Raw genomic sequence first — 20,320 nt, forward strand, 5'->3', positions numbered from 1 at the left:
TGATTGTGGTGGCTTGATATGGCGGCTTTTTCATACAGAAAATCCGTTGTATTAAAATACTGCATTTCCCAAGAAAGGTAACGCACTGTGAAAATTGCTGAACTATAGCTATAACAACCTACACGACCAACGCGTTTGGACTGATTGCTGTAGCATGCACTTTTTTGCAGAGCAGTTAGATACGTCTACTTAATCAAACTGTCACTGAAGAAGTTACTCTGGGACAGTCGCTGCCAGCGCGGAATGACGTCAAAGGAGATGATTTTAATCCCAGCCAATGAGAGAAGCTGAAATGAGTCCCGCCTCCCGTACCGCGCGTGCTCTCGTCCCATAATTCCTGTACTGCGGAATACGGTGGACTTTGTTTTCCGTAAAGGTACATGGTTACTTTGATATCTCTTGCTTTTAACAATTATTTACAGTTACGATATTCCTAAGGTAGAACGCTATGTGTGTTATGTTCGTATATGAATCAGAGAAACAAATCTGACTTAAATGAGGTACACAAGATTTTCCTCGAATAGTAATCTTCATATATTGTACTGAAAACAGGGGGGTAACAGTTCATTTATGCAACGTATTATTTGTTCTATGTAATACAGGGTTGCCAACTCTTTAGCGCTCACACCAGAAATCTTACAGCAAATCTGTATTATCCCATTATAGACTTAAAATTAGTTGTATCAAAAGCATTTAGACAGTTTTCAAACCTTACGGACCAGCGATTCTCCACCTATGGGTCGCGATTCAAATTTGGGTCGCGGCAAGTTCTGAAAGGGTCGCGAGGTGGAAGTGTACGCATTTTAAAACCAGCATGATCCACGATCAGATTTCCCAGTCCGAATCCTAGAATTAACTTATATAAATGGGTATAGAAACAGAAAATCTCACTGCAGTCAGCTGACCAAAGTTGCATGGTGACACTAATGATTTCGCACTCTCAACTGAAGTGTTACCTATACAATACATCACTGCCGATCCCTGCAAATAAAACGTACCAGAATCCTTCTGCACCCTTATTGAGGAATAGTATTGACTTTTCTAATGATCCTCTTAGGAAATCATCTATTCTGCTGTGCTTTGAAGAGAACATGAGCGTTCAGAAGGACAGAGTGATGGCCGTCAGCGAGTGGGAGGAACGCTGGCAGACCGGAAGAATCGGATTCCATAATTTTCATGTTCACAAGTAAAATAAGTCGTCAGTTTATTTCCATAGCGTATTGTAAAACAACCAATGGTTGACCAAAGTACTTTACACAGAAACAAGAACACATGCAACAGCCACACAGACATACTTCATACAATGTGTATAAAACCCCAACAAAAAATACTTTCAAATACCGCTTTGAAAGTGTGGGACTGTGCTGCACAGCCTGATATGACAACATACATGATCAAAACTTAACATGGCTGAACACAAGCTCCATACAGTGTACTGTGATGATTCAGTAGATTTCCTCGCTTTGTAGGATGCTGCAAAAATGCATCGACAGGGTTCTTTGTGGTCGATCAGGGGTCCGGTTTTTCTTTCCTCTCTGTGGAAAGGCCGTCGACATGAAATGGTAGGTGATTTTCATAAATGACCCAGGAAATATGTATATGAAATTTCATAAACAATCAAGTGGCGTCAGTAACCGTCTCTCATGTGTCTCTTACCAGGCTTGCAGATATGGGCCATTCTGTGGTAGGGGTGGAAATTTCTGAGATGGCTATCAAGCAATTCTTTGAGGACCACAATATGACCTATACTGAGGAGACAGTCCCTGCTATCCCAGAAGGCAAGCTCTTCAAGGTAGCAGCAGAGCGGCTACCTCCACCATTAAGTAACAGTTGAAACATTTGCACCGCTGTTACCTTGAGGGGTTGTTGAGTCTTACCCTGCAGTATTTTATCATGCTCCAGGGTTCCTCAGGTAATCTGTTCTCCCCTGCATATGTTCTATGGAATCTCCCACTTTGTAGCCATGGAAACATCTGGTTTGGGCCAGTCCCTGTGAAACACTTATCCTGTGTTCTCCTTAGACATGCGTTTGTTTTTATCCACAGAGTTCTGATGGAAAGATCTCTCTATATCAGTGCAGTCTTTATGATTTTTCCAGGTATGAGTTACCACAAAAATGTGAATGGAAAAAGATGCATTGGCATGGTTCTTTGTGGCTGAACTCAGAAATTAATTCAATGTGCCTTTTTAGTTTTAAAATATATAGCCTCAGTCACACTTTTAGCAATTTGTTTTTAATCTATTTAATCAACTTTATTCCTTGCTTTGAAATTGAACTTTCCAAGTATGACATCATGTTGATGTTTTTGCCATGTAGAGGTAACAAAAAATGCAAAAAGAGCCTTTTCGAAGACCACCAGAGCTATGTGTTGCTTTTAATGACCTCCCTCGTCTCCATCTGTCCTTCAGTTCTGTTGCAGGACAGTTTGGAGGCATCTGGGACAGGGGCTCCTTGGTGGCGATTAACCCCTGTGACAGAGAAAGGTATAACAAAACTCGCTCTGGCTGTGCAAATTTCAACGGAGAAATTAGCAGAGAAAGTATAATCAATAAGCCTCCCTGTGTATCAAAGGTATGCCAGCATTTTACTTTCCCTAATGGACAAGGACTGCAGGTACCTCCTGGACACGTTACTGTACAACCCTGAGCTCTTTGGAGGTAAGAGCTTCAACATGCCCCAAACAAATATGGCTTTTGCAGAGTGGTATTGTTAAGGCCCTCACAAGTGCAGGATTATCTATGTCTCGCTTTATTTACCTGCAGGTCCACCCTTTGCTGTGTCGGATGAAGATATAAGGACTTTATTTGGTAAGATAGTTGCCAGACCTGCTCTCGCCAAGAGTAATGTGACTGTGACTGTATGATAGAGGTGGTACTCAGAAATATATACAGAAATGAAGCACGATAATATGTTTTCCAACAAAGCCTTTTCCTTATATAACCAAAAGGAAGATGAGAATGTAGTTATTGGGTCTGTGTGTTCTGTGAGCTGTGTGTGAGTTTAGCTGATGTCTGTGTGTTCTTTGAGCCCTGTGTGAGTTTAGCTGATGTCTATGTGTTCTGTGAGCTGTGTGTGAGTTTAGCTGATGTCAGTGCGCTCTGTTTATTTCAGGAAGTGCCTGTGAGGTTCAGTTACTCGTGTCTCAAGATGCATTTGAAGAAAAGCATAAGACATGGGGGCTGGACTATTTGACGGAGAAAGTGCATCTCCTTACCCTAAAGAGCAACTAGGCTTTTTAAAAAAAAGCAACCAAGCTCCTCTGCTCAACCTGCTTCTAATGGGTCTGGTTTTAATCATAGCTACTCGGACATAATTGTGAACATTCCCACTAAACTTGAATCTTATTTGGGATACAGCTGGCATTAAAACCTTTAAAACTTTACAGTTGTTGATTTCATATGAAATACTATGTCAGCAACACAAGCTGGTACTGTAAACTGCTACTGTAATTACAGACTAGGTGTGGAAATGTGTACTGTGATGTATTTTAGTAATAAGGCTAAACATATTGACAAAAGAATGCCTTAAACCTCTGACTGATGTGTCGTAGTTGGCAATCCAAGACTACTAGTAAAACACACTGTCTCTTTGCATTGTAAAAAAAAATGCATTCAGTTAGGCTCTTGTCCCTCCTGTATTCTAAGTATGACCATTCTTATGCATCCCTGGCATTTTTCCACATAAAATTGATTATGAGTTTGGGTGATTTGTGAATTTATTTACAAAGTAAGATCCCCCCCCCCCCCAAGCAAACACACCTTTGAAACAATTTCAGGTAGCTAAGGCAGCTTCTATAAACATTCATTGTTCAATGTGCTGCTGGTACCAGTGGGTAGATTGTGAAGGTTCTGCTTGGTAGATCCGGCTAATTTAAGTTGTCTCTGAGGTCCAGGACCGGGGAAAATATGCCCAACCCCCCAGCGACAGTCCTGCTGCTGGGTGTCTTTAGGTCCCATCACTTGGGGCTACAGCCCCGAGTATTTTATCCTCGATGCCAATCATCCTTCAAAAAATACAAAAAGTCAAGCCCCAGGTAAACTTGACTTAGCCCCCGATCTTATGGATAACTCACACGAACCCTGTACCTGCTTATAGTTACGTGTCCTGTCGTGATATCAGTTCATTTCCCTGCAATGAGTGGGAAAATTACAATGTGTTTTGTGCTGTCACCAATCCAATGAGGACGGTAATTGTCTGGTAGGGTATTAATTAAGGCTTGTTACAGTGTTCATTATACACACTAGTACTTTGTCACAAGGCTGCAACTCATAGTCCGTCTTGGTTATTTTATTTATACTGGCCATATTCTCATTTCAACTGCCAGTACTTTATTGGCTTCATTATTAAATTTGGTTTCAACGAGGAGCCACGCTATTTATAATGAAGATCCATAAGGTAAACAGTTATAAAAGGCTTTACTTTAAATATTTTTCAATAAACCGCAGCGATTTAAATTTCTGAATGAATAGTAATGTAATTTTAAACATGTGCTGATGTCAGGAAAAAACACCAAGGACCTGTCATTACAAAATCATCAGAATCGACCAACGTCTTGATGTAGAATAGGCTCACTCTGCAAAATGTTTGTTAATAAAATAAAATGTTTATTTATTTGGGTAGTAGGTGTATTTTTGCTCAGAAAGAAAAACAACAAAATTTAACATTACAACGTAGGCAAATGAAGAGTATCAAAAAAGTTACTGATATCTTGATGGATAGCTCCACCTTCACCATATATATACCATTCTGTGTATATATTCATTAAAATTAACCACCAGGGGCCTGTACTACGAAGCGGGGTTACTGGCTTATCGGGGTAACTTGTCGGATTTAAGGTAGTCTGGGAAAAATGTAAGTGAGCGAATATGAAGTCCAATTTAACTGTGGTACTTTAAATTCGACAAGTTACCCCGATAGCCCCGCTTCGTAGTACAGGTCACCGGTCAAATTAATTAACTCAATGAGGCATTGATTAGCCAAACAGGTTGGGGTAAACGTGGACTTAAACTGGCGTATTAGACGGTTGCTGCAAATACTGGGATGATTTTAGGAGAGGTTTTGAAATGGCTAAGCTGTCACATTTTAACAGACATAGTTTTACACCAACATGAAGATCATTGAAACATGTATTTCACTGCCTAGGACCATTGCACATTAGTGTTTGCATTTCTAAGTATTTATCGTTGCATATTTTACATCAGTCGGTCTTTAAATCGGATTCTTCTGGATTTAGATCCCGTCCTTTGAACCCCGAACCTGAGATCCTACCGGTTGCCTGGCAGCTGACGTCACTGTAAACAAGCGCAGGCTTCAGTTGGGTCGGTTTCAGTACGAGAGGGTTCTGTTCGGGTTCCGGTGCTCCGGTGTGGAGCGAAGTGGCGATGGCTAAAACGGTAATGCGGAATCCGACACTGTTCTCCCGTTGTACGCTTCTTCTCAGCTTGTTTGTACGACTTTGGCTTGTTTTTAAAGGTTTTCTATAGAAGCAATGCACGTTTCCCTCGCTTCTGTAGCTGTAAATAGCTTTAGTTTCGGGCTTTAATTTTACAGATCGGAATTCCTCCAGATGGGACGTGGAGCTGGAACGATGAAGCTGAAACTCTCGTGTTTTTACGGTAATTAAGTAGCCTAATCATCATGCATCGAACACTTACAGACTACGGTGAAAAATTGTGGCGTGTTGTGTTTTTTTAAATTTTTTTATTTGTTGTGTCTGTCATTTATAATTTTATGCATCTCGGTCTTTAGCTCAAGTGATTCTGATGAAATAACAGAAAATGTGAAGAAGACCAATCTCGTGCATGCCCCTGAGTTTACTGGCAAAAGACTTGAAAGGTATATTAATCTATTTTTAAGTGACCCAATTCATAAGATACCGAGCATTTTCATAATACATACGCCATATAGTACTTACAACAAAATAACTATAGTCGCATACCGACGTGTGGCCTAATGCAGTTACGGTGACTTGAATGGGTATACCCAGATAGCATCATTTTATCGTTTCAACGTTGAATTATAGTTAAATGCGTTGAATTACGGTCGGTGTTAAATTATCAACGTTGAAACTAAATTGATTTTTTCGTCAGATTTTCAATATTGAAAAATTGATGGCGGCAAAACCTTGAATCAATGTTGATATGAAGTGAAAGATTGAAGATCAACGTTGTTTCAACCTTTTTTTTGCCTGATATGGAATCAATGTCATTTCAACGTTATGTGTGCTATCTAGGTAGTGTCCATATCGAAAGGATAATTGTGATTCACTGGTAAAATAAATCTATCATTAAGTTTTTCTCATTGCCCTAAGGTCTGTACAGTCCTCGGCTTTGGCTTCTAAGGAGCACGGTGACAATTGTGTTCCAGAGGAGCGCAGTAACATTGGCCAAGTACCGGGAAATATTTCCTTAAAGAAGGACCAATCAGACTGTGTCACCATTGAACACATTAAAGGCATGTATCCCTGTGGACAAGCCTCGATCTCTTCATTTTATATGATGAAATAAGATTTACCTTATTGATCCCATGGGTGACATTCTTCAATTTTATTATGTCTTGTGTATTAATATTTCACATTATCTGATATCAATGCGGCATCTTATTAATGGACTGAATACATTTTTCCTATTAGTGATAATTTGCATCATTGTCAGTTATCGAAAAAAAAACAACTGGGATATGAGGGGGGGGGGGGTACTTTGGGGGAGCTTTCAATATAAAATATTTCAGTACCTAATGTCAAAGTAATAGTGTTAAATATACAGCTCTCGAAAAAATTAAGAGACCACAATCAAATTTTCAGTTATACTAATTTTTCAATTTATGGGTATGCACCTGTGTAAAATATACTTTTTTTTTTTTTTTTTGCAAACCCCAGTCTGGCTCTTCCCTGCTTCACATTGATGAAGGGCTTCTTCCTTGCTTTATGGGACTTCAGTCCTGCTTCTAGGAGCACTTCATGCCATTTAATGTGTCCCACTCTTTTTGAAGGTCACTTGAGGTCACCCCCCTATTTATGAGGCACTGCCGGATAAGTTGACAGTCATCTCTGGCATTAGAAAGTCTCTTCTGCCCTCTGCCTGGCTGGTTTCTGGTTGTTCCCAGTGTATCCTGCTTCACCTTATTCTTGTGTACTGCTGTCTTAGAAACTCTGAGCCTGGAAGCAGCCTGCTGCTCAGTGTAGCCTCTGCCAGCAGGACCACAATTAAACCAGGATTTAAAAATGCAGATTTTTTTAAAATATTGAGTGGTCTCTTAATTTTTTCCAGAGCTGTGAATCTTTAAGAGGAGCAGGGTTTTGATTGGACAGTACTGTTCCTTATGACCACTGAAGCAACTTCTCTACCATATTGTTTCTTTGTCATGGACACCTGCTTTTGACCATCTGTTCATTATGGTACAGAGGAGGCTCTCTCACATCTGCAAAGGGAAACATCTCAACGCATTCCAACACAGTTCCTGTCTCTGCTAAGGTGGGGAGTGATTGCCCTTTATATTGCCGTACCCCCCTCCCCCCATCTAGATGCCTACATGTTCTCTGGGTTTCCCCATGCCAGGGGTGATGCTCTGGATGACTTCCTACGTGCCCTGTTGCTGTACCTGTCCTGCTTTTTTGAAAAGAGGATGCTGGCCAAGAAGACCAAGACACGCGTGGCGTGAGTGAAATGCCACGCTCACCGTGACACGGACATGGAGTCGCCGGTCACATGTTCTCCCTGTGACCTCATTTACCAGTGTATGGGAACAGAATTACACATTTTCATTCTTCAGAGTAGCATTCCATGTTCCAGAGAATTATTGATATGAAATCCCTTTCTTTTAATCTTTGTACACTGCAGTCTGAAATCCTGAATTTAATTATATTTCTACGTACATAGCCCTTGATTGTCAGTGGTTTTAGAAGTCACAAAGTATCAACTCGACATTTCAGTTCCAGAAAGTAAAGACCTAGACCAAGATTTTGATTTAACCAACCAGTTGAGTACTCTGTGACTCTTTATACTCAGTTGTTTGGTTTCTGGATTTTGTGTTATCTACGTGAAAGCCTAATGAATCATGAAGGGTGTTTCTTTTTTCTTTTTCCTGTGGGCCACTTCCCTCAGGGACCAGAGTGTAACAGGACGGCAGGAGATGGTGGAGGCTGGTGCCAAGGTGGACCTGGCCCAGAAGCAGCTTGCTTCTTGCTATGCCAGCTTGATCCTTGGAGCGAGTCTGCCGCAGCACCATCACATGGCATGCGGAAGGTCAGTGCTCTGAATCCAGCACTCTGGGATTAAAGTAATAACTATTCAGAAGGAATGACACTGCGTTAGGAAGCATATGCGCACTGTTGGGCCTTCATGATGTATCTGGTGCACATGGTCAGACTGACCAGCGGTGCCAGTGGTTAGATAAGCAGGTTTGTGACAGGCAGCACTGGGGTTGCTGAGCATTACGCACTGGAACATATGGTGCGGTATTTTTTTCACTACTCTAGCTTGCAGGCTGCTTCCAGTTACCTGAGATAAACATTCATATGGCTATTCACACTAGTCTAGTTGCCTGAACTGTAAAGGACCACACTGTACATCAGTTATTTGAACTGAAGGGCACTCCCCCTGGTGGAGCAGGGAGAAATTGCAGGGTGCAGAGGCAAGGGGGAAAAAATATTGCTGGGGGGGGGGTTGCACTGGGTGCAGATCTATTTCTAAATTGAAATATTAAAAATAGTATAAACATATTATATGCCTGTACACGATATATGACTCTAACAGATTAAAATAATTAAAATGTGTAAAATAGACACCATGCACTGGATACATCAAACTGTTCTGAGTAGTAATATAACTAAAGTTTAAGGTTATTAACTTAATACTTACATACTTGGAGGAACCATGGAGAAACTTGTAGCTTACAGTAGTGTTAAAAGAAAATGTGATGCAGCTTATCTGCAAAACTGTTTTGTGTGATTTGTGTGGGGGGGGGGAGGGTAAGAAAAACATATGAGCCCTAGGGGGACCCTGTCAAAAAAAGTTTGAATAACATTGCTGTACGGGAATTATGTTATTCTGGCTCGTTAGTCTTTTTGGCTGAAGATACCAAACTGCACACAGTGTACTTCATTTTACTGTGATCTGTTGTTTTTTCTGTATCTTTGTTCAAATGTGAAAATTAATACAAGTGTGTGTTTGACACCAACAGGAGCAGAACATCATCGACTTACAGAGACAGGCAGTTCTTTGAAGTGAGTACGAGAAGTTATTGTGAAACAAAAGCCAGAGCCAGACCAAGACTCGTGCCAAAGATCCGAGCGGCTGAGGCTCTCGCTGGCTGGGCTGCTCCGGTCAGTCAGATTGGATTTATGTTAAGAAGCGTGCATGTGTCTCAGTGGGTGTACAGCTTCATCTGTTACTCCGCCTGGCTGACGTTCGGACGAAAGGACCTGCTGGCCATCCAGCAGGAGGTGGGGAGATTGATGCGCTCCGATGCCTTCAACCCTGCTCTGAGAGTGAGGCGGAGTGGAAGCGTGGAGGAGCCCTTCTGCAGCACCTCCTTGAAACAGGGAGAAGCAGGGGTCGAAGGTCATACCCAGCCACATCCGCACCAGAGGTATGAAACAGCACTCATATACTCAGCCACTGTTAACTCTAGATGGGAATACCCAGCTTCATCTTTTTTAATCTATATCTAGGTTATGATTTATTGCCTGGCACATTGCTCTGTCAGGTGGTATGGTGGTGCAGTGGTTAGCACTGTTGCCTCACACCTCTGGGATCTGGGTTCGAGTCTCCACCCTGGCTCTATGTGGGTGGAGTCTGCTTGTTTTCCCCCTGTCATCGTGGGGTTTCCTCTAGTTATCCCTCAGTCCAAAAATATGCCGTGAATTGGAGTTTCCAGTTTGTCCATATGTGTGAGTGTGCCCTGTGATGGGTTGGCACCCTGTCCTGCCTTGCACTTGTGACCTGGGAAGTAGATGGATGGACATTTCCTTCTCCAACTTTGATAAGTTCTCAGAAGTTCTCAGCTATTCAACCTGCAGGCTTTCGGAGATCTTCGTGCCCTGAATCACTGTCGTCCGACAGGAGGAAGCCCCAGAAGAAACCTGCTTTCAGCAGAATCGTGACACAGTGTTCTCCTCTTCTGATGGCCCTGCTCCCCTCAGCCGCCCTGTGCCTGTCTGCCACACCGCTGCCTCGGACAGCGACCCCTGGTGGAGACTGTGATACGGAAGCCCTGAATGAACAGCTCGCCTATCAGCTGGCCTCTGCCCGGTAACACATGCATCACACACCGCCACTGAAGCTCATGACTCTCAGTTAACCTGACACTGCAGTGTTCAAAGACACGTTTTATATTTAACACAAAGCTTGATGCCTCCCAGGGTTGGGGCAGGGGGCGATAAGTGTTCAGCAAATATTAATCACTTGATGTTTTGAATAACAGTCAGCGCACCCTGTAATTTAATACTCTGTAAGTGAGGGACGGCACATCCACGCTGCAGTTGGCTGAATTAGTTTCCGATCCTTCCTGGGCGCTTTTCCACAGCACCAAGTACCGTACTTTTGCTATAGTACTTTTGGTACTTTCCCTTTTTCCACTGAGTACCAGTACCAAAAGTTGCAGTACCAAAAGTTGCAGTACCAAAAGTGTGAGACCCGCTGGGGTACTTTTTTTTGGTATTTGGGTGGAAGTTTGATATGATCCATGATCCAAGCCCCCCCCCCCCCACACCCCCCTGCCAAAATCCTTGGCATTAGCGAAGGCGTCAAGCTTCAGTCGGTTCTGGTGCTAATGAAGCATGCAATTCCACACCTTCCAAGGACAGTGTTCTTCCTCTCCAGTGGGTCCTGTTAATGGCTGCATATTTATTTTATGCATAGAGTCACTTTCTGCTGTTGTGCTATACGAAGCTTGGGTATGTGCACCTAGGGGTTAAACTGGGGGGGTCGTTGGGGACCTGCTGAGGAAGATACCTCTACCACTGCATGAAGCCTGATCCTCACCTCCACCCATATCCCTCCTGTAGGTTTGGTATCCTGGGTACGCCACTACATCAGGTCAGCAGCACCACCTTCCAGCCTGTGGGAGAGGATGATGAAGAAGGTGATGAGGAAGAGCTGGAAGAGAAGGAGGATGATGAATAGAATGGCGGGATATCGCTAGAGCGCTGCCGGAGTGACATTCAGACAGAGTGACACCTGCATCCTGCATTCCTGTGGCCTTTCAGATGACACAAAAAAAATTTTGTAACTCAAAAATGCGTAAATATATGTACACTGCTGGTTTGGAGGACGCCAAGTGTGTTTACCTCATGTGATACCTCGCAGTAATCTATATATGACGCATTTGTCATATCTTTTTGTTCTGTGTTATTACTGTAAACTGCACTAAATTCCAAAACACTTCACTCGTCAAGAAACCAAAACAGTTCACGTGGCTTTTCCAGATCGGGGGGTCTGTGCCCTTAAACCTACAAATGTGGAAGGTTCGACAACACTTACCATCTATTTGTCTTATGTGTTACCTTGTGTTTAATATGCAGTTTTGTTTTAGGGCTACAGTCCCTGATCTGATTTGAATTTCATATTGATTTCAGTTTTTTGCCACGTGGGGGTGCTGTTGCTGCAGTCAGAGCAGCGAACGGGTGTTTGGCTTTGCTAAACTGAATGAGCGATCTTCACGTCTTGAGCAGCCTAAAGTGAATGCATCATCTCCACAAACGCGTAGCCATATTACTAATGATCTATCTTTTGACCACTGCTGACCAAGACAACTTCCTTATTGCGCCTGTATACACTCCCAAGCAATCTACACCTAAGTGACAGCTTAGTTTTTTTGGCCACGTCTTGACATTATATACCAACGATATAAAGTACCCTTCATAATACAAGAACGTATGATTTAATGCAATGTCATGAATTGTTCATCGAGGTAAAATGTCGCTTTTTTTTACACCCGCCAGTCGGATCCAATCATAAACCTGTAACGAGCCTTTCTTAGCTACATGCAATCAACAGCAGTATATACAATTTCAGACAAACCCTGGAGCCAGGGCCATGTGGTCCAATGATATCATGCATCTTTAGATTCAAATAGTTTTGATGGTATTTTAACTGGATTAATGAGGGTGTTTAGATTTTAATCAGGCCGGTAATTGAGTAGTGAGAGCTAATTTTCCCCTCGACGATGTTAGCTCTCCGTCTAACTGATGGAGCGGAGAAAAAGCTAAAAATAAGTTCCGGGAATCGAGGGAAAAATTAGCACGACGAGACGTGTTGGTTTGGCAAGGAGACGGAGCTGTCTCTCAAAGCTAGTCCTTTCTATAGATCAGGGACCCGCAGACCGCAGCTTACGGCCGCCAGGAAGACGCTATAGGGACCCGCAGGTGGGTGTTAGCCTGCCTCTTACACCAGGAAGCCTCACTGCAGATGATGCTTCAGCGGCTGCAAAGGTCCCATAGGGGATTCGGAGGCTGCCTCTTCTGACAGCTCTTTAATGATATGAATCTTAGTCCGTTTTATTTTAATGGGAATAAAACAGCTGTCACAGTAAAATCCTCCTGGAGCTGTCAGAATGGCTCTCAGGTTGTTAAATGGCACCGAAGAAAAAACTGTCAGTGTTTGAAAACGTTTTCTTTTATCCAATTTTATGCTTTACATACATCTAATAATAATGCACTAAAGCGACGGATTTAAACGCTTTTATGACTGAGGTTCAGTTCCACTCTTATCCCATTCGTACAGCACCGGTGGCTCAACCTGCACGGCCAAAACAGTATCCTGTGACACCTGGGTCTAGCAAATAAATGTATGAATTAAAAAATTAACAAAAACGGGAATTTTAAATAGACGGCCCAGTGGCTGGTGTTTGATATGTCTTACTTTAAGTTAGGCCTGCATACTGTGTTTGGTTGAACAGTTAGTTTAGCCAAACAGTCCAACCAATCCAGGTGATGTGGTGACCCATAGCTGGAGCTGATGTGACAAGTCACGGCTCTGAGATGGAAGGGTATCCCGTGTAAAGTGTGTCTCTTTCGTCCCATGATTCAAATTCGCATCTGAACTGGAGAAATAAACAATGAATAATACAATTAATAAACTGGCTATTATTAACGCGATAACTACTCGTTTGCGTTAATGCTGATTGTCCATACGCCTGTCTCACATTACCTGAATTCAAGTTCCCCAAAAAACGCATACAGCACCCAAAAAGACTGTGAAAGAAATTATGCTCTGTATACATTATTTTTGCGCGTACACTACCTCCCACACTGCGCTCCTTCCCCGCTGTATTTGACTGCTACAGCGCCCTCCGGCTCCTCAGTGACTTGTGCTGTACTGCACTGCAGCAGCGAAATCGAGTGAGTGTTCGCTGTCCATGGGGAGGAGGTGGAGCGACACCCACGCTGTTAGGAAAAGGCAAAATCTTTCTAATTCTGTCTGACGTACAGAGTGATTAAACCGGGTCAGTAGACGGTTCGGCGTTTGTTCCCAGTCCTGTTACTGGATCCGATCCTGCTGCTGGAATCACATCTCTGCGATCGAAGTGAAGTATAATTCGGCTGAAAAAGGAAGAAAATGAGGGAAGTACAGTAATTACGTGCAGAATGATCTGAGGGGAGAAGAAGCTCGGAGCAAATAGCTTCAGAATGCAATTTACCAGAAGTCCACAAAACACACAAAAGCACAGATTATCTTGCAATGCGTGCAATATTGGATTTCGAATTGATGACAATTGCTCTGAGCACAAAGTTTTTTTGACATTTGACACTACAAGTAATAAAGATATCATAAAATCACTGCAAATACGATTCAGCCCCTCAGACTATAAGTCAGAATTGCTTTCACATTTGTCACTGCCCTAGATGCCGCTTCATTAACCGCAAGCTGAATAAACCGACAGTTTATAAGTAACTTATGAATCTCCAAGTCTGTAAAGACGTTTTTCACATTCACAGCTCATTGTATTAATTTAGAGATGCAGAATTTTACCCAGTCTCAATAACCTTTAAGCTATACCAATTTATAAAAATGCTTTAATTGTTCAAAACGGTTTCTTTCTAAAATGTTATCCTTATAAATGGCTCAAACTGTTCCCAAATATAGATGGTAAACAATAACATTTTGCTTGTTTATTTTTCCCAAAAGGCTGAAACTTTGCCACCTCATTTGATGAAAACAACCTACTACAAGTAGGAAATCCTGATGACTTCTTTTAATTGCGATCTGTACACCTAACTGCGAAGTAAACGATCATTCTTGAAATCCAGAAAGAAAAGGAGATAAGATGACAGCATGTGCGACGACTGTTTTTTACCGCCGCGACTGAACAGGGCTGCTTGGAGCACACGGAGCTTCATCGACAGCGCCTGTGTCACTCAGTGGTCACATAATGGTGTCAAGTTTACGTTCCTTTGTCCTTTAATGTGACAGCTGGGGTGGGGGGCCTTTGATATTGTCAGGTCAGACCAACAATAAAACGATTCGACAGGAAAAACAATACATTTAAACTCATTTGACTTTAAGCGAAAGGAAATATAGATACACTTTTGACTTTCCTGTCTTTATTTTGCCTATTGAAAGAATATTGCACCAGAGTTTAAAAAAAAAAAAAAACTGATTCAGGAAAGCCGTGTATGCAAATCGTAAATCTTTTACAAGAGTAGTATTTTACGTCCTACCCATTGTGATTTCTAGAGTATTATACAATGGTTAGGCCTACTGCACATATCGGTAGGGGGAGACAAAAGTCGGCTATTGTGAGATTTGTTGAAGTATAACAAACTTCGTACAACGCATCCAAATTGAATCGAATGCGAGTAAATGAAGCAATTTTAGTGCCAAACTGTTTGACATCATCACGCTTTAATAAAAGAATTGAAGTACACATTGTTCTTTTTGTTTCACATGCAAATAAACGAATCAGCGTATAATAACTACAGCGATAACAATTATATTTTAAATAGCAAACGTACAACAGAATATTTTTATATTAAATAGAACTACAGAAATACACAGGTCTATTAACAAAATTCCTGCATATATTACTAAACTGTATTTTAAAAATACATTCGTAAAAATGTCCGAGGAAAAAATACCGTATAGCACTTATCGTATTCCTCTCTCTCTCTCTCTCTCTCTCTCTCTCTCTCTCTCTCTCTCTCTCTCTCTCTCTCTCTCTCTCTCTGCTGGTTTGGACGTAGTTCCCAGATGGTCAGAAGACGCGTCAATCATTGTACGAGCTTCTCCCTCGTTTGTCCTGTTATTTCTCTTTTCTCCCCTTTGCGGCGACTTTCATTCGAGGCTATTTGCTGCAGGATACGAGAAATGGCTCCGAAGTTATAGCCTGCAGTAAGGGACCTCCTTCAAAGCCGTAATAATACCAAACGCAAGCTAAAAAAAATCACAAGAGAAAATAGCTCCTGGACCGTCACAGCTAGCGAGACGTATGCAGGGGAAAAACTGAAACAAAAGTGCGCGTAGGAATAATAAAGCAACACGTATCCGGTGGGATTCCAGTTGGAGAAAGAGAAGAGAGGAGAGGAGAAAAGTGGGGGCTGGAAGAAAGAGTAGTGGATAGAAACAAGTGAGACGCGGTAATAAGGGCAAAGATTTGCTGTGCGCGGAGACCACAGATTGTTGCATTTTGTTTGTACCCACTGCGCATTTGTCAGAGGAATTATGAGGAGCACTTGGATGATCTGTACTCTCTGGTTGGCGGCCATTCTTACCGGGGAAAGGGTAAGTTTGGGAGTGCATAATGTCTTTTTCCTAAGGAGGTAACTCTTAGTCAACTATTTGCAGTGGTTGATTGGAGGTAGGCTAGCCTGTATTGTACACAGTGGTAACAGTCGTTCGAATTGTAATAAATTTCATTCGAATAATCCAAACCTAACCTATTATTATTTACATGCAATCATTCAAAACCTATCTTTGATCTGTGACTGTGAAGAACAATTATAATAAGTTTTGTGTCTTATCGCAGTCATTTAGCAGGTCTTCGTAGTATAAAACGTCTGAATTGGTGGGACACTTTTTGACTGTGTTTTGCGGTGAAATATACATTTGTAGAAAATATTGCACAAATGTTATTCTTCGGAGGTTTTTGGTTTTCTTAAACTCTTGAAAAGCGCCCTGGTTGCTCTTTCAAAGCTTTTATTTATTTTTTAAAATGTGAACGATTTTTCTGTGACAAAGTGCATTCTTAAAGGTGTGAAGAAAGCGGGCACGTTCACATTTTCCCCTGCGACTTTCATCGCTATATCCGTTAAAGTTACATTGTTAATATATCAAAGTATAAATCGTGTGTCTTAACAGATTTGTTTAACAAGCAAAAACCACTGAGATAAGTAGATGTTAACAGTTCAAAGTTCAAGTTTCCTAATCGGTAAAATGGTCTACCCTAACAAATGGAAAAGTTTATTGCACGTATAAGTTGTATTGATATTTCAACTATTTTACTAATTGTATTGGATACCCATTCTTCCTCATTTACTTTTATGGGCTGATTACTTCCTCTGTTTTACGCTACTGACTTGATAATCGGTTTTCTAAGGCTTTTATTAGTCAGCATCGCTATTTGTAACAGTCGTGCATATAGTCGCACACGTTTGTTTTGCACTGTTTGGAAACGGTTTATAAATTATTTAAAAAGGACACTGTCGCTCGACAGCAGCAGGTGACTGGTCTGTTCCACGGCGATGTTAAGACTACAGCAGTACTAGAAAACAGTACAATTTAAATTGCCCGGATTATACTATATCGCCAAGAAAGCCTGAAGTATTCCTAAAATGTGTATTTGCGATTCCATGCAGCTTTATATATTTGAAAACAAATCGTCTAGAGGTTGACTAGCCTACGTTATAGTCTGCCATGGCGTCAAAACGCTGAATTTTTTTTAATGCTGACCCCCATTTTTTCAAATGCGGTAGGGGAATGACACAAAAACCGACACGTAATGCAAAGTCTGTAGAAGGACTTAAAACTGCACCAAAGTCTTTAACATATGCATCAAGAAATTTCTTATATAATCATCCAACACCACAGCGACCAATGGGTCTCATCTAGGTGAAGTAACACCAACACCAAAGTCTCTGCAGATACCCTCCGCGTGCTTCAGGGTGACCAGAGGGACACAACACCAGCGTAATAAATTAAATAGGGACTTGATTATCTTGTTGAAGATCCAGCCTGTTTGGTTATATGCCCGCTCCTGTCATGTCTGCTGTTGCTACTCTCTGATTTGTTGACATAATTTATGTGAATGACTCATGACACGCTAATTGGTATTATGTCTTTGCTGCACGGGTGAAGTGCCCAATTAGCTGATTCAGATCGGGCTGCTCCTCTAATGAGTCATTGTTTATGCATGAGGTTAGCCTTAAAAAAAGGAAGATCTTTTTATAGGAATAGTTTGAAGTGTAGTGTTCTGCGGGCTTGAAATCTATATGCCCTCCACTTTGAAAGGCAGTTGATATAACAATACTGCACAGAATCAAGTAGAGGTGTATTTAGAAAGGAATAGGAACTTGGGGGAAATGTGTTGCGGAATGGAAAGCATTGTGGGAGTTTGTAAAGAATACTGGGGCACATCTTGTGTAACCCCCCCCCCCCCCCAAGGTTTCTCTGTACCTTTTATTATAGTATAGTCATGCACATGCTTTGATCAGGGTAGTGACGTTTTCTGGTCCATCTTGCTCTCGGTACATGTTCATGGTGACCCTTGGCATTCTCATTTGTTGACCCCCCCCCCCCCCCCAACCCCTTCCCAATGGCTGCCTCATCCCGTCTGTCTTCGCTCGCGTCGGGGCTCTTTTGCCGTCATCATGTAAGCAAATACTCGCCATCGATTCCCAGCCCAGCCGTTGCTTTGAAATTTCAACCAAGTGCCATTTTTGCAGGGAGCCTTCAAGTGTGGCTGGGCTGCATTCTCAGTGCGGTTACCTCGGATAAAAAATAAAAAAAAAAAAAAAAGCCATAAAAACAGACCTTTCTCAAGGCCTCTGCCCCGTCTGTCCGTGGTGAGCAGTGGGTCCAGATAATGTGGGCTGATTTTTTTATATGTTTTTTCCTGCCTGAAAGGTTTTCACATCTAACGTTAAGGAAGCTGGGGTGTTGCTCCAGCAGCTGACGTTTAATCCGCCGTTTGCGGAGTGTGGGGCAGCGGAACCGCGCTCGCCTCTGCTCAAAACAGTCTTTTTCTTATTTTTCCTCTTTCGGCACCAGAAATGTCCTGCTGTTTTAAAGCCAGCCCCAAAGAGCGGCCTTTGAACCAGCCGTGAAAATTGCACATGGTTTAATAAGACAGCGAATATACTTCTTGGAACCTGGATCCTTTTTGCAGCATACTGTGTACATACTGTGTACAGCCTGTACATTCTGCTGTGATTTTTTTATTTTCAGTCTTTCCTCTTTGTCCCTTCGGTCATTTATTTATGAGATTACTGTCACAACTTCACATTCGGTAACGCTGCCAATTAATAAAGCCTTAATCCAAGCAAGAATGCATATTGGCGTTTTGATGAAAGCTTATTTTGACATTTGCCAATATAACAACCCTTTTGTCACTGATCCTTTGATAAATGGATAAATAATCTTTCTTAAAACTAAAGTTAGTTGTTCCAAAAATATAAAATTGTGGTGTGTAGTGGGTGGGTGGGGGGGGGTTGTAATGGAGCCACAGGCTCTTTTTGTCAGTGCTCATTTTGGATTTTGCGTCTTTTTACGGTTTGCCTTTGATATAAATGACTGTGTTTGAGCTGTATCCACTTATAAATATTTTTAACCAGTATATCTTAGTTTATTTGGTGCATGTTGTGTTGCTTTCCACAACCTGTTTCCCACCAACATGCTCAATAACGAGTTTTGTTTTCCTACAGCTGCTGTTGATGTTTCCTGGGCATATATACAAAATTCAAAACGGTGTCTAAATAGTATTGAAGCTATCTGCTCTTGGTCGAGCTCATGAAACATACAGACTGCTTTTATATAATTGTTTCTGGCTTTGAAACAACGTTTACTCCTTCTTTTTTATTTATTAATGAACTTAATATTTTCTCAGTTGGTGAGTGGGTGGTGTGTATGTGTGAAGTGAAAGGTACAGTCATTAACTGAAAATGGTTTCTCCGGCAGAAAGCTTAGGAAACCTTAAAACTTAATTATAAACACATTTGTGCCTCCGGCTGCCTCGTTAGAAAGGTCTGCGGCCTCACTTATACTGTAATGGTCCATCTAAGACTCAGTTGAGCCTCTGCATCGTATGGACACAAAAATCTGAACTTCCATCTGGCCTGCGGGTCTGTAGGACACACTTTGTGGTGCTACAACCATTGCAGAACTTCAGCAGATGAAAGCTGCTCTCCTCTGTGCATCATCCCTTGGTCAGAAGGGAAGTTATGCCAGATACCATTGAATGTTTTTCTCTGAACGTAAAGAGCACAGATTAAGATGTGCACAGCCCCCGTAACAGTAATACAGTGAGGAAATAATGCATCCAAAATGTGAAACTGAAGGACTGGTATACTAGTATGTGAAACGTCCCTGGATGACAATTCTCATTTACAGCTTTGTGAAACAATACTTTCAGCCCGGGCGGATTCATCTTGACAGATGGTAACCTGAAAAAAGTGCTTTCGCTCGCAGTCTAAACCTCTGACACATGGGAATGGTTTAATCTGCAATGCAGGGACCATCCAGCCCACCTCAGAGCCTGCAGCCTGTATGCGTTTGCTAGAAGTCTGCCAGGCGTTATGTAATCGGGGGGGGTGGGGGGGCTCAATGGTCTCCATTCCAGCGTTTGTTTTGCCATCAGCTGTGGGTTGCATTATCTCTGGGGTGTTTTCACTCTTCCAGAGTTGCTGCTTGTCGTTTTACTGGGTTTTTACCATGATTTTCACTGTAAGGAGGGAAACCGGTTGTTTAAAATTTTTTTCCTGTCTCCTTCGAAGGATGCCTGCAGTTTGAGTGGCTGATGCCCAGAAAGATGCCGACTGTGACGTCTGTAGTACAAATGTTTGCTGGACGCTAGGGGCCTGTATCACAAAGCTGCATTTTTGGGTTAGCAAGTTAACTTGTTGGATTTAAGGTATGCCAGTTGAAATGGACTTTATCTTCGTTCACTTGCCTTTAGCGCAGGCTACCTTAATTTCAACAAGTTATCTGGCTAACCAACAAATCTCTCTTCATGATACTGGCCTTTAATTCTGGTCGGAAAGCCGACCCTGTCTGCCCATTGGCTTGTTTGGCACAGTGTTGCTGGTAGAGATGCGTAAATCCCGCGGCTATGCAGGGGATGGCGCCCACCCGTGGATTTCTGGGGCTTGGGAATAGAGCCGTGAATGGG

The 20,320-nt window shown here is 42.1% G+C and overlaps 3 protein-coding genes across 4 annotated transcripts in view; all 3 read left to right on the top strand.

Moving 5' to 3' along the window:
• The first annotated feature begins 87 nt into the window (after positions 1–87).
• Positions 88–3,700, top strand: LOC111843854 (probable thiopurine S-methyltransferase). Its single transcript, XM_023811789.2, has 9 exons — positions 88–376; positions 1,058–1,186; positions 1,470–1,562; positions 1,660–1,792; positions 2,046–2,098; positions 2,410–2,484; positions 2,573–2,658; positions 2,764–2,808; positions 3,113–3,700. Exons 2-9 carry the CDS (start codon positions 1,092–1,094, stop codon positions 3,229–3,231), a joined length of 699 nt encoding a protein of 232 aa, XP_023667557.1. The 5' UTR covers positions 88–376; positions 1,058–1,091; the 3' UTR covers positions 3,232–3,700.
• A 1,097-nt stretch (positions 3,701–4,797) lies between these two features.
• Positions 4,798–11,334, top strand: LOC111843976 (protein phosphatase 1 regulatory subunit 36). Of its 2 annotated transcripts, XM_023812023.2 has the most exons (12): positions 4,798–4,852; positions 5,235–5,394; positions 5,552–5,616; positions 5,750–5,836; positions 6,312–6,454; positions 7,404–7,473; positions 7,558–7,656; positions 8,104–8,244; positions 9,182–9,224; positions 9,369–9,589; positions 10,063–10,251; positions 11,007–11,334. In XM_023812023.2, exons 2-12 carry the CDS (start codon positions 5,383–5,385, stop codon positions 11,122–11,124), a joined length of 1,188 nt encoding a protein of 395 aa, XP_023667791.1. In that variant the 5' UTR covers positions 4,798–4,852; positions 5,235–5,382; the 3' UTR covers positions 11,125–11,334. The 2 variants fall into 2 exon arrangements, with proteins under 2 accessions (XP_023667791.1, XP_023667793.1); XM_023812025.2 differs by lacking the exons at positions 4,798–4,852; positions 5,750–5,836 and having other exon boundaries at positions 4,878–5,394.
• Positions 11,335–15,168: 3,834 nt separating this feature from the next.
• Positions 15,169–20,320, top strand: part of sdc2 (syndecan 2) — a 30,989-nt gene continuing 25,837 nt past the window's right edge. Inside the window, exon 1 of the mRNA XM_023812036.2 lies at positions 15,169–15,720. Coding sequence (XP_023667804.1) covers positions 15,661–15,720 — 60 coding nt within the window. The 5' untranslated portion in view covers positions 15,169–15,660. The remainder of the gene's footprint in view (positions 15,721–20,320) is intronic.

This window comes from Paramormyrops kingsleyae, chromosome 23, assembly GCF_048594095.1.
Source record: "Paramormyrops kingsleyae isolate MSU_618 chromosome 23, PKINGS_0.4, whole genome shotgun sequence".
Classification (NCBI taxonomy): domain Eukaryota; kingdom Metazoa; phylum Chordata; class Actinopteri; order Osteoglossiformes; family Mormyridae; genus Paramormyrops; species Paramormyrops kingsleyae.

Coding starts and splice junctions, on each gene's coding strand:
- LOC111843854 (XM_023811789.2), top strand. CDS start 1,092: ATGAGCGTTCAGAAGGACAGAGTGATGGCCGTCAGCGAGTGGGAGGAA. Junction 1,187..1,469: donor CATAATTTTCATGTTCACAA/GTAAAATAAGTC, acceptor CTCGCTTTGTAG/GATGCTGCAAAAATGCATCG. Junction 2,485..2,572: donor AACCCCTGTGACAGAGAAAG/GTATAACAAAAC, acceptor TGTGTATCAAAG/GTATGCCAGCATTTTACTTT.
- LOC111843976 (XM_023812023.2), top strand. Junction 5,837..6,311: donor ACTGGCAAAAGACTTGAAAG/GTATATTAATCT, acceptor CATTGCCCTAAG/GTCTGTACAGTCCTCGGCTT. Junction 9,225..9,368: donor GAGACAGGCAGTTCTTTGAA/GTGAGTACGAGA, acceptor CATGTGTCTCAG/TGGGTGTACAGCTTCATCTG.